The 14,248-nt window shown below is 41.5% G+C and overlaps 1 protein-coding gene across 1 annotated transcript in view; it reads left to right on the plus strand.

Annotated features, from left to right (window-relative positions):
• The window catches only part of PODN (podocan), a gene marked incomplete at its 5' end in the record, with an annotated part of 20,018 nt that extends 8,380 nt beyond the window's left edge, over positions 1–11,638 (plus strand). The window contains 6 exons of the mRNA XM_010138260.1: positions 45–201; positions 2,048–2,163; positions 4,131–4,788; positions 7,481–7,629; positions 9,452–9,645; positions 10,955–11,638. Of these exons, the coding sequence (XP_010136562.1) occupies positions 45–201; positions 2,048–2,163; positions 4,131–4,788; positions 7,481–7,629; positions 9,452–9,614 (1,243 nt within the window). The remainder of the gene's footprint in view (positions 1–44; positions 202–2,047; positions 2,164–4,130; positions 4,789–7,480; positions 7,630–9,451; positions 9,646–10,954) is intronic.
• Between the last annotated feature and the right edge of the window lie 2,610 nt (positions 11,639–14,248).

Raw genomic sequence — 14,248 nt, forward strand, 5'->3', positions numbered from 1 at the left:
CTCACTATCTGTTTAACTTCCATCTTTTTTTCTCCTTCCAACAGATCTGTGTATCTTCATAACAACAAACTTTCAGATGCTGGGTTACCTGATAATATGTTCAATGGCTCTAATAATGTGGAGATACTCATCATGTCCAGCAATTTCTTGAAGTATGTTCCCAAGAATCTCCCTCCAGCATTATATAAATTGCACTTAAAGGTAACGACAAAAAGGTTTTGTATTCCTTTACCATTGTGACACTGAGTTTGTACGGGATTCAAACCACACAGCCAATCCATGTCAGCACACTTGGAAACATTCCCAGGCCCATTGTAAGTCTTGTCTGCTATATCCTCAACAGTAGCTGTCTCCCATGTCCTTGCTTTTTTGTTCTTCAGTAACAGTGTGTTTTTGCAAAACACCAAATTGCTCACAGGGGACAGAAACACTTTTCTGTGTTTTCAGGGGAACGTACTGCAAATGCCTGTGTGGTAGCATTGTTGATCTCTTCCCTGCATATAATGATATTAATACACATTAGTACAGGAAGCTAGATAATTCGCCATGGCATCCAGTGATGGGCCTCCCAATTAAGTTTGCCACTGATGATCCTGTCTTTCCTGACAGCTGCTTAACCACTCTACTGGCTTTGCTCGCTCACGCGTTTCACACAGACTACTGTTTTCTAGAATCACTGATTTTTGTTTACTATTGAACTGGCAATTCAGACAACACAGTGAAAGTTTGGATCAGTGGTTCTTTACTGCTACAACTTCCCCAGCAATAGTGCAGTAGCAGAAGTTGTGGTAATAACTAGTCTCTAGCATTTTTAATGGCACGTCATCTGATTTTGATGAAAGCATTTAATCATGTCTGTGCTAGAGATCTCAGCCGTGTTAACAATGGGAGAGCTGCAGCAGTGGGGAGTCCTGGTTCCGCTTGCTCCTAGTGTTGACAGCTCCTTGGATGTCTGTAGACTGGAGACTGTTATCAGCCCCTGGACTTAGGCAGTTCTGTGTTGCCTCCAAGCTTTCTTTTCCCTTGAAGGTTTCACTGCAAATTCCCATTAAAGTGTTGGAGAAAACAGGCTTCTCCAGCTTGAAGAAAAGTAAAGGCAAACAGTCTGATCCTTTAAATTGCTGGAACTTCTCTGCAAAGTGTGAAGGTACTAGTCCCCTGCAATTTATTGCCATTTATAGGTAGTTATTACCTCCCAAAGGCGTCTCAGACTTTGAGAACTACACTGGGAAAAAAACAGGAGAAATGAGAGACTGCCAACAGTGGACCAAAAGTGTCCAGAAGGTGTACTTCAGATGTGACAGATCTTTTGGGTTTTTTTCTTTCACTATTTATTGAGACTCTCAGACAAATCTGTCTGTGGTGGTATCCACTTTATATTAGTTGGCACATGAATCTCATCCAGTCTGTCCATCACATTATTGTGTATATGTGGATTCTGGGAAGTTCGGTGTCAGTGTTTTATATGTCCTTTGCTAATTTCTACAGTTCCTGTGTGGATTTTCTAAGTGGAATTTAGTTTTATATTTTGTTCATGTTTGCCTGCTGGCTACTCCAAAGCCACACTAAAGAAGTGGAAGTAATTATTTTGGAATCTGCACTGCAGGAACCGCACCTTTTGGAATGCCATTAATGCTGGAAGGGTGGCTGGTTCCCAACTTCCAACTTAATTCTTCTTTATGGTGAAATCTGTCTTACAAAATCCAGACAACCTGAGGCAAACTCCAGAGATAGTTGACTAGGTTACATTATACATTTTCACATAGGTGAAAGGACTACGAAGACAAAATAAAACTTTCAGGGAGGTGTGTGGGGAAGCAAATTCTAACTCCTTAGGCCAAAGATTGAATGGCAAATCAATAAAAATGGGTTGTAATACTTAAGTCTAGTATTTGTATTTTGTTCTTAAGCAGAATTATAATGCCCCCTGAAATATCTCATGTCAAGCCCTTTTTAACTTTAATTGCCTGGTTTTAGTTGAGCAGAACCTGTATGTCTGATGTTGTTTCATGCCAAATGATGTGCTTTGTACTTCTGATGACTCTAGAACAACAAGCTAGAGAAGATTCCCAAAGGAGCCTTCAGTGAACTTACAGGTCTGCGGGAGCTGTATTTACAGAATAACTACTTGACTAATGAAGGAATGGACAATGAAACTTTCTGGTGAGCCTGAGATCTGTAGTTCATACCTCTGTGTCTGTCTACTTCCCCTGGTACAGTAGTACATCTACTCAACAAAGTACATCTTAAAAAGTACATTTATTAAAAGCTTCATGATGTTATGCATTTCTCTGCTAAGTCTGTATGAAGTCTTAGGCTCAGGTGCTGCCATTCAAAAGCAAAGGTCTGGGTGAGTGCTTTGAATTTACACTGCACAATACTTTTATACAAAAGACACAATACTAAACATTAGACTGTATCACTCCCTGATTGCCACAGACACACTCAGACCAGGTACTAGGTGCCTCCTGGGAAAAGGCCACCTAGAACAATGCTGAATGCTGGTCTCTGTTCTTCCAAACCAGTTAAAAGTGAGGCTACTTGGAACTTCCCAGTTTCAAGGGCAGTACACTGGAAATTAAGGCCAGACCTTCATCTTTGCTAAAGCCAGTTGTGTGTTTCTGTGGCGGTGACTTGAAAGCAGCCGCAGATAAACGGTTGTGAATTCATGGCACAGCTGAACCCCAGTGCAGATGACTGCTGGAGTAGGCAGGGATGCAGTAGTGCTGCTTAATAGCCAGATGGCTGCAAAAGCTTTGCTACAAAATGGTGCAACAGAAATAGCCTTTGGCTGTACTAAATTTAGCCTGGGACTTAGCACTTCAAAAAGTTAACATTTGTGTGTCTGCTTGCACTGAGTGCTGCCCTTTTTCTACCTAAAAATCCAGGTCATGTAATCTATCTTGCCCATGACTTAATTCTGTAAAGCTTTCTCATCTCCAGTCATGAAAATGTATCAAACTGTACTTTCCTTTTCCACTTCCCACTCCAAGAAACCTCCCTTAGAAATTTCCCATAGCTGTGTTGTGTCCGCTTCCAGGCCATGTTGGACATGCCATTGCTGTTAAGATTTTGGTGAATAGAGCGTGGTGGCTGTAGCTAAGGCACTAGTCACAGTCAGCAGGGAGGTTGGATATTGCTCCTTGCTCTGGTGATACTGTCTGTACAGCACAGCACAGCACAGTGCTACTCGGATGTACCCAAGCTGGGGAAAGGTTACAACTTGCAGCAGTGAAGTGCTTTAGCCAAAGAGCATATTTGCTCATTCAGAGAGCTTGGATAGCTGTTCATAGCAGTGTAGTAACCGGTAAGTAATGTCTGTAAGGCATTAATTCTTATATTTCCAAAAACTTTCTAGTCATCCGCAGTGGGCTATGTAGTGCCATGCAGATTGAAAGTCTCATCTGAACTGAGAAACTGACTTTAAATACAACGTAATACAGGGCTCCTCAGTCCTGGCATCTAATACCAGCGATCCACATCCAGTTGGTATAAGTGGCTGGTCTGGGGATTTATTTTAGCTTCGACTGAGCCCATGGATTCCAGACTCAGTAGCTTACACAAAGCAGCTCTAGCCCTGACTCACTTCCATCAGGAAGGAGGGTCAGGAGGAGTTCACTACCTTAGCCTAGGACACAGAATTAGCATTTCTTTTCACAAGAGTAATATTTCATCATCTATAAAGCAGCCCTGCTTTTCAGTTTCAATATACACTTTCAGAGGGACAGAAATTACTTACGCTCAGGCTATGCTTCTGCGAAACCGAGAACTAAATTCTGTGTTCTAATGGTGCTCCTGTGGCACCTTTCTTGTGGTATTTGTGCACTGACATTGCTCGTACCCTGCTATCTGTGGTGTGAAATGAGAGCACAGTAGACTGCAAAACAGGTCTTCGCGTAGCAGGTTCTCTTGCTAGTGTGGCTGGGGAGCAGTGGCAGTCTGCTCCTAATCCCTAATGGCATCATGGTAGCTCCCTGTTTTACTGTCCACATCACTCATATAATGAGACAAAAAAGGATATTAGTGAGAGCTGTGCTGTGTAAAGAGACTCTAAAATCCTAGGGGAAATTGGTTATCATTTCACCTCGCAGAATCTAAATGAAGAGTGTTTTCTTTTCTACTTTCCCAAGGAAATTGTCTAGTCTTGAATATCTGGATTTGTCCAGCAATAACCTCTCGCAAATCCCAAGTGGTTTACCTCGAAACATCGTCCTCCTCCACCTGGAGAAGAATGCAATTAAGGTGATTGGTAGAGATGTGTTGACCCAAATTAAGAACCTGGAGTACCTTCTGCTCCACAATAACAAATTAAAAGCCCGAGGTATTCACCCGTTAGCCTTCCAGGGCTTAAAGAAGCTGCACACTGTCCACCTGTACAACAACATGCTGGAAAGGATTCCCAGTGGGCTGCCCCGACGAGTGAAAACACTTATGATCCTTCATAACCAGATCTCTGAGATTAACAGGAATGACTTTGCTACCACTTACTTCCTTGAAGAGCTGAACCTGAGCTACAATAAGCTGAAAAGTCCCCAGATCCATCGGGAGGCTTTCCGTAAACTGAGACAATTAAAGTCCTTGGATCTTTCTGGAAACAATCTCCACACGGTGCCCTTTGGCTTTCCAAAGAACTTGCAGATTCTGAAGCTGAAGGAGAACGAAATAAGCGTCATCCCAAAAGGGACTTTATCTGGGATGACAAAGCTGCGGGAACTGTTTTTGAGCAACAATAAACTGAAAGTAAATTCAATTTATTCAAAAGCATGGGCAGATCTCAACAGTCTCCAGGTAGAAACGTCACCTTCTCTAATTGTTTTACTAATGCTGATATGCTTGTCTGTCTGCCTAAGCCAGTTTGGATAGCACGATACTAGATAAGCTTGGTCCTCATGTTTTGGGTTTGCATCCCAAGTGCTACACCCTCCGTTTCTAGAGTAGAAATGGTGTGCTGTTGTGCCAGTGGTACCTCCCACTGCTTACCCGGGCGGTGGTCACCATGTACTGTGAATTCTGGGAAATGTGAAGACTTCTTTGTTTCTGAACCCTAATGGTGTCCTATATTTTCAGATAAGAATTAGTGATTATTGTCATTAAAACTGAAATTATGCCTTTAAAATAGCTTGTCTCCCAAAAGATTTAAAATCAGCTCTGAAGAGAGACAGTGGGAGGAAGGAATGCATAAACAAAAGCACTCTTAATTCTCAAAGCCCCCACATCAGCTTATAATCAGACAGGCCAAGCTGTAGGATTTAGCAGCTCAGCTGGCTAAAGCACCTGGATAGCAGCTTGGAGGTCTGGAGTCAATCAGCAGTCTTCTCATTTGCTTAATTGTTGGAGAAAGTTAAACACAAACCATAAGGCAGGCAGGAGCAATCACATTTGTGCTGTGCAAAATGACCTTTCAGAATTGTTACGCTGCCTGAAGGATTTGTCCGCATTTCCTTTCAGGCAACAGCCTGTTTCCTGCCATGATAGGTATTACCTATGTCATATGGCAGCCATCTAGGGTGCATATGGCTAGGTCACTGTACAGGCAAAGTTCATACATCTCAGAGCAAATCGGGGATAAGAGACATGGAGCATATGTCACACTGGCCCCCAGTGTTTTCTGACAATCCAGACGCTCATCTATGTGAATATTTCCGTTTCTTTTGTTTCTGGGAAAAAACAATAGCTTTTTTTTTTTCCCAGTTAATGTGACTCAACAATGCAGCAACAGTATCTGCAGAGCTGCCGGTTTGCATCAGCTGCAGATTTGGTCCATGGCTTTAATAACATGTTCTGCATTTGTTTGGTGCCTCACTGCCGTGTGTATGTGTGTGTACGCCAATATATCTAAGATGAAAAGTAGTCTGGAAGGAAGATGCTGTTGAGAATTGCAGATGCTGGAATAGTCTCACTCCAGTAGTTTAATGAAAAGTAAGCACTGTCACTTGAGTTGGTATTTTTCAAACAAAACTGGGTCATGAGACCTGTTAGGCCACTTTAGTTGTTGGTGGTAATGACAAGCTTTCCTTCTCGAAAGGCCTGATTCATAGCTACTTCACATTATCTTATTCTGCTATCCCCCGCTGTAGTGTCAAGCCAGAGTAACGTGTTCCTGAATCAAATACTGGCCCTTCAGTTGTACCCACCCCACAGCAAACCTTGTCATATTAAAGAAGGGTAAGATAATAGCACATACTTGAAATTCTCTTAAACTAATGGTGCAGTCTGGCTGTTGCCTTTTTCTGGAACAGCATTACTGCTTGTTAGTTACTTCCATGGTAGTATATATATGAATCTTTTATATCATTAAGGACTCAACTGTGCAACTGGTTTATGAGCTGGTGCACTGGGAGTGGATTTGACAAATAATCATCAGATAAGATCCTGATTGTGCATGTACTTAGCATACACTTCAGTCCATGCCGTTTCCATGGAAATCACGTGTTGATTGCCAAGCTAGGTATTTACATAATTGTTAGTCAGACTGGGATTAAGTGGAACATAACACTGAAATCATGACAATCTTTTGCAGAGTGTAGCTCTGAATACCGTGTCCTAGTGTGTTGGCTTGGTGCTCTGAAAATGCTGCAATACGGGATAACAAAACACTTCTATTGATCCATTTTCTTGCATAAAATTAATCTGAGAAATTATCATAGCGTTTGGTCTTGATGTCTCCATACATTCTCCATGTTAGAATATTTACAGATGTTTTTATGTGTAACTCTGACTAGTCACTAGCCTTAGCTAGAGAAGTGTTTGCAGTAGCAGCTTCCAAGGAATTTTCATGCATATCTGGAACTCAGTCTGCTTTTAATTCACTTAAAGCAGGCATGGGCTTAAAGCCTGGGGACATAGCTAAAGAAATGTTGGAACTGCAGACAAAACAGCATGATGCCTCGTGTGAAATCATGATGCTAAATAGTAGTGTAAGAGAGCAGAATTGTCATGGCCACACTTAGGCTGATACAAATTAGAGGTAGACTAAATAGGTTTATGCTATAATAAATATCACTTCATTTTTTCTACCATGTTCTCAAACTGAACCTTTTGTCATTTCACAACTGGCAGTTTACAATTTCCACTGTACACACGGTGTTTGTCATGTTCCTCACCTCACCAGGAGGAAGAGGTTCTGAAGCAGACTCTCCAAAGCACCATCTGAAAAACAAAGCCCATTTCCAGATGATTTTCAAACACAAGTCCTGGATAAGCTTTGCAGAAACATCTCACTTCTGCATTGTTACCATACGGTTTTATGAAATGCATATATATATATGTATTTTTATAGACTTAAGTGTATGTGTGTATATATATATAAAACAAACAATGGATAAACCTCCAAAGGAGGTGGTGTGTGTGGGGGTGGGTGTGTGTGTATAGAGCCAGCCTTTGGAAGCTCATTGGTTGTCAAATTTATATCTCTATTTGGAGTGCTGCTAGTATTTACATTCAATTATTTATTTGACCCCTTATTGTCTCTTCCTTGCAGTCACTAGACATGGCTGGCAACCAGCTGACTTCTATCCCATCAGGCCTGCCAGAATCTCTAGAATATCTCTATCTTCAGAACAACAAGATCACAACGATTTCAGAGAATGCCTTTGAATCCACACCCAAAATAAAGGGGATTTACCTCAGGTAAGGTCAAGTTAATGCTTCAGCATATGAGACTTTTTATTCTTCATTGAATAGAATTGCTTATTTTTAGAAAGTATTTAAAATCCTAGTTTTCTAAATAAGCAACTTTGTTTTATAGAAACATATGATGAAAATATGTTCATCTGCTCAGAAAAGGCATGGATACACATACCGAGCTCTTTCTGTTTGGAATGTTTGTCCTTTCTGTGCTTATTAGAATGGATTAGACATGGTGGAAATTCTGGGAAATTAATGTTTAACATTATGTTGTATTCCAATATTCAGCTGTGAGCTAGAAGTTTACAGTCCACTTGTAGGACTACAGCTTCACCTGTGTCTGTTACCCCAGGATTTTGACACATTCCCTCTCTTGTGAGATGTGTTGACTAATCTTGAAGTTGAGTACATTCATTGATAGTTTTGTCAGAAGCAGATGACAAGTTACAACTGTGGCAGTTGGGTAATGAAGTGTAGAAGCTTTTGGGGTTTTTTTCCTGGTCTGTCAGTCGGATGAGGACTTTGTTTTTACAGGTGACAGATTGCATATAGTGTAAACTCACAGTAATGTAACTGATTTAAACAAAGATTTATACCACAGGAGGTGAAGCAAGAATCTGGCCCAGCAATACATTCAATGTTTTTTATTGAAAATATTTCTCAGAAGTAATTTATGAACCCCTATAGAATATTTGATTAAGCTGATCCAGTGGATGTGCTCAAAAAGCCTAGGCTGCCTGCTGCACGAGACTAAACATGGCCTTATTTTGTCTGTTTGCAATTTAACCATTCTGTAGTTCTGAAGCATACATTTTTGGATGAATTATTCCATACCAAGCAAATAAAATTACAAAATCTGGTGTAAATTAGAGCAGTCTGTCTACTCAGCTGCTCACATTTATGAGATTTTAGTGAATGCTTGGATGCAAACCAGAAACCACATACCACATTCTATATTTCTATATAAAGAGAAAAAAAGGATTTTGCAAAACTTTTGCTAGCATATTTAGGAGGCAACTCCACGTGAGCTAAGTTGTGTTTCTTAGTGGGAGGCCTCACAGCATTAGTGCAATGCTGTGAAACAATAATAGACAACTGGAGTATTAGACAGAATATGATTTTAAGCATGTTTGAGACTAACAGAGTATATGTGAGAGGTTATTAAATGGCAGATTAGTTTATTTATATTCTTGGAAGCCCAAATAACAGATAAAAAACTTTTGCATATTGTTTTATTCTAAAGGGATACTTTGTACCGGTATTTTGAGTTTTGTGGGAGAAGAATTAAAATATCAAGGGATGACACAGAACTTCATGAAAAATGAAGTTACACTTTGAAATGTGGGCTACGGAGCAGATGCCTTTTCTCTCTGGGAAGGAGAAAGCAGAATTCCAAGAGAAAGAATTTGTGGGGGAGGAATTCCAATATTATGATTTTTTTCCTTGCAGAATACAGTTATAGGAGGGGGAAGAGGGGCCAGGGAGGAGAAAAGTAGGAGGTTTTTGAAAGCTTGGTTAGTGAGCTTGAAATCAGTGGGAGATACTGTATTTAGCTGTGAGGTTCTTTGTGGTGATCGGGAGTACTGTCAGCAGACTTTGTTCAGTCACTGCATTTGCCTGCTTGCTGTTCAGTACCTGTTTTCCCTTCCTTTTCCATCCAGAGGAGTCAGGGCTCCTAGAGCACTGTTGTGGGTCAGCGTAGAGTAACTTGGATCAGTGTAAGTTAGAGTAACTATGCAGAGTGGTTTCCTCCTAGTCTCCTCAATTCTGTGTTGGCTATAAAAATGGGTTTATTTTAACAGAAGGCCTTTTTGTTTATTTAAAGGTTTAATAAGATTGCAGTTGGAGCACTGAAGGAAAGTACCTTCCAAAACCTACAGCACTTACAGGTCCTGGATATTGAAGGGAACCTTGAATTCAGTAGCAAGAATAATGAGGACTCAGAAGAGGAAATGGAAGATGAGGAAGAGGAAGAAGAGCAGAGATAAAATGTAACCTCACAGTCACATCATGTGGGAGGTAACAGCTGTAGTTCAGTTAAATCAAGGACCTAGTTCTCAGACTCCCGTGTAAATAATTTCAATTTACAAATATGAGTGAAACATAGCAATTGGGTGTCTGAGCCCTAGACTCAAAGACTTCCACTAAAACATGACTGGGAATTGCAGAATCAATTGAAAATACATTATTTTGTAAAATGAAACAGTCAGAATATATCTGTGTTTTATCAGAGACAGTGGACTGTTCCTAGTGGCTTCTGCTTATAGCTACAGTGGTAATGCTTATAGCCACAGCCATGACAGGTAAATATGAAGGTCATTATTTACTAATTTTGATAAGAAAAAATTAAAAGGTATTTAATGATATTTTTAAACAGTGAGTTCAAAAGGAAAGCCAAGAACAAACTGTGAAGTTTACTGATGCAGAAGAACACGAGTTGAAAATGGATTTAAAAAGTTAGACATCAGTGTCTGTTAAACATGGCATTAAGATTATAGCCTCTATCTTGAGCAGTCCTTAAAACACTGACCACTTGGAGTGGGAAGATAATGCTATTCTTGGTGCATTTCCTATGGAAAGTATCTATTTTGGATCTCTTTTGGAGATGGTATGCTGGGCTGGATTGGTGCCTGGTCCAGGATAGCCAGTTCTCACAGGAGCCTGTGCTTTTGCCACTGATGAGCCTAGGCGAGGGTTCATTGCTCACTTCACCCAGATTCACTGATAGGCCTCTGGCCAGTTACAGCTTGTGATTGCTGCTGACTTTGATTGCAAATGGGTAATCGAAACGAAGATCTCGGTATTCCATAAACAATCTGGCCAGCCACTCAGTCTCTCTAGTAGAACTGCAGAAGAAAAGATGGATATATGCGTTTTTCTGTAAGAAGAACAGGGACCTGATTAATGCATCTTTTGAGCATTTTATGTTCAAAGATGATGAGGTTCAAGACAGTAGTCTCTACTTTTGGAGATCTAAGCTCTTAATTTGTAAAAAAAAAAAAAAAAGTATAATTTTGTCCCTAATCAACATTTTGACATGGAGAATGACACAAGGTATAGCTAGTAATAGTGCTAATGAAAAGGGCTTGAAAAGGGCAGAAGCTACTTGGAAAGTCAAACACTAAACCTCCTGGCTGGGCTGTATGAAAACATTCTGAGAGAAGAAATAATTTATATCTACAGGCTTTGAGTACGTATTAACTTCCAAAGCAATACATCTCTGGATTGGTTTGGGGCACATACGACATGTCAGCAGGTACTAAGTTTAGCATATTCTGAATTCTGTATTCCATGATGAAATTGATCTTGTTTTTCTGATGTTTTGCAGGAAAGCATATGGAAAATTACATATATATGTCTATGTGTATATATCTATATAGATACACAGAGAACATTTAGCAAAATGTGCAATGGATTACGCAGGAACTGTCATGGCACTGGGCCAGGCTCATGGAAGACAGCGTGTTACAGTGCCTTATTCAGGGAGAGACCCTGAATGCCTTTCCAAAGCTTCCAAATCATCTTATACAAGACCCAGGATCATAAGGGCTTGCTCTGAAACTCACAAAAGCTGGCTTTTGTTTCTTATGTTTCTCTTCCTTCACTGTTACCCTCTGTAATAACAATATGGGACTGTTTTGAACATATGCCTTCAAATGCTGTTTTTGTCACTGCATTTTAAGTGAACCGTGTATATGCTTCTTTTCTTTTCCTCCACCCCAGAGAAGCTGTTGTTGATAAGGCGAGATGGGTGTTTGCAGTGGTTTAATGTGAGGAGCAGTATATGAGGCATTTTTGCCATCAAGCAGCAGTAATAATTCTGGATGCAACTATTCCTCTGTTATAACAATGTGTATATTTGGATGAGAAAAACATAGTAAGGCTGGATCCCGTAATGTTTTATCTCTACTGCCAAAGCCTGCAGCATATGCCTGTTTTAGAAAGGTTTTAAGATAAAACAACTGCTTTTGTGAATACATACATATATAAAAATCTCTGTGTCTGCCTTCCAGAGCTTTGGTAAACTTTCTGTCTGTTGGTTGTCCACATGGCAACACAGTGTGAATGTCTCTGAAGGTACGTCCGGAAGATTGAGTAACAGTAAGCAGTTTAATGTGTGTGATAGAATTTTTCACATATAGTCCATCATTCACATTAAGAATCAGAGTGAGACTAATGAAGCAGAAGAGGTAACTGTGTGTGGGGTTTCTTAGAAGAAAACTGTTAAACTTCAAGAGAAATGACTTTTTTAAGTTTAAGTCTGGAGACAGTGCCTGCTGTCGTACTCTCTTAAAACACCTGTTTTCTGATGTTGCGCATTCTCAGCTCCTGTGGGAATCGCAGAAAATAAGGACAGCAAGGAAAAGAAGACCTGCAGAGGTACCTGGATGGAAAGTTGCTTATTTAATTATGTCTTTCATCTGAGGTAGTTAATCTGCTTGACAAAATGGTCTCTTCTTTTGAGGATTTCTGACTGAACACATGTTGTTTTGCTTACTGCATTCCAGGATTTACTTGGAAACACATTTGGCTTTATTTTTTACCAGCTGTTTTTTCCTGCTGGAGAAGATGTAGTTCTACAATCTCCCTTTGGGTTCCCATAGCACATGACAGTAATTTCAAGCTGATATTTCCTACCTTAAACAATTCAAGATGATCATGAATCATAGAAGGAGAGATGGCTTCCTGAAAAAATAAAAGCTAAAAATTGGGGGAGGAAAAAATTTGGATTTCAGCTATACAGCTGAGCAATAAAGTAGCCTTCCAACTGACTTTTGGGATAGATTTGTATGTAAAATGTTTACAGAATATAGCTCAAATCAATTAGCTGTCTCCAGCAAACCCAGTGGGAGTTTTGCCAGTCTTTGGTGAAACAGACTGATTTATTGTACTCCTGAACAACCTGAGAATATGCAGATTTACACAGTTTTATGGAGAACCTTTCAGTTATCTTTAAACTTCAATCCCTTATACTGTGATTCTGTGAGAAGTCAGGTGCCCCAGGCTCCTCTTGAACGCCTTGAGAGTCTGATGTGGTGAATGCAGGTGTGAAGGTACATTTTAGCACCTTCTAGAATCAGGCCCAAAGTTTCAGGATGATACATATACTGTCAAACTTCTCAGTGTCAGCCTTTGCCAAAGGACACCCATCTACTGCTGAAGGAACGTATCCTGTAGACCAGGTAGAGTTAGGAAACCAAATTTGCTTCAGAGTACTTGAGCACGAATCTGTCCTTTAAAGGGAACAATTTTTCCAGCTGAAAAAACAGAAAAAGACACTCCTCTGCCCCAGTAAAAGCCTCAACAACCCACCTCCACCCCCCAAGAGAAATTTATTTTGATTGCTCATGTAAGGGATTGATGAGGGAGAACCACAGGCTTGATTCTTCACTTCTCTGGTATCATCAGCACCTATGACGTTGGACATAAACCGGTCAAACCGCAATGGCAGTTTGTTTCTTTCTTTCAGAGGAGTGAGAGGTTCCATGAGAGATGATGAGGAATAGTCAGAAGTGCACAGAACTAAGCCAACGTATTTTTTTGTTCTGTTGGTGGTACCTGTAACCTGTAAGGTCCAACCCAGGAACAGTGTCTAACTATTATTTCCTTTAGTGAAAATTAGGAGAGTTGGGGAACTTGGCCTCTCCTTAGGCCACAGAATTTGGCCAGAAAGACACAACCATCATTTTCGTGTAACTTTCTTCCTGTGAGTTGCTTGGATTGGGGAAAGAGAAGAATGGAAAGTTTTGAAGGCTGAGATAGATGAACAGTTAGTGAAAACCCAGAAGTCTAGAACGCTGGGTTGGCATCTTTATTCCTAAGTAAGTGTGCATTTGTACCTGCTTGGTGTTCACGGGTGGTCTGTGTGCCAGCTGAGGGCTGAGTTTATTTGCTGTTCCTCTTTTAAGGGCCATGTTTCCTCTTTACAGAGGGTACTGCACCAAACGGGGTGGGGGAATGGGGTTTGTCTGAGATCAGATATGATTCTTCACACCAGCAAGAGTACAAACGCGGCATGTGAGCTATCAAGAGCTCAGCGGGTGCCAAAAATAGCCCCTGGATATTGAGCTTTAATGTCAGACGGTGGGCGCAGAGCCCGGCGGTGCCTGCAGTGTGGATGGGCTGTTCTGCAGTGGCTGCTCCCCGCCCTGGCTCCTGCCCTGCGCCGCTCCCCTCCAAGTAACCCAGTGGCTTGTTAATTGGGGGCTTCTGGGGAAAAAAGGCCAAGGACAATGGTATCATCCCTGGAGGTTTCACCTCCCCACAAGGGGGCTGTGGCCCCTTTTCCCTCGCCGGGTGTGGGGAGGGGCACAGGGCCCTCACCGAGGCAGCGAGGTCAGCCTGGGCCCCGGGAGCCTGTTGTCTTCTGCTCCCCACAGTCACAGGAGTGGGGGCTCCTCCTGCCCCAAACAGGCAAAAAGGCCCCACGAAGGAGCAGGCGCTGTCCCGCCTGCGTGAGGAGAGGAGAGGCCCAGGCCAAGGCAGCTCCTCTGGGGACAGGGAGGTGGCACAAGGCCAAGGCCTCCCCCGCTCCAAGATGGCATCGTGTGAGCCCCTCTTCAAGGATCAACGGGACCTCGCGGGTGACCAGCAGTCCCCAGCCTCCACTGCCGGGAGAGGT

This window comes from Buceros rhinoceros, unplaced genomic scaffold (assembly GCF_000710305.1).
Source record: "Buceros rhinoceros silvestris isolate BGI_N320 unplaced genomic scaffold, ASM71030v1 scaffold23010, whole genome shotgun sequence".
Classification (NCBI taxonomy): domain Eukaryota; kingdom Metazoa; phylum Chordata; class Aves; order Bucerotiformes; family Bucerotidae; genus Buceros; species Buceros rhinoceros.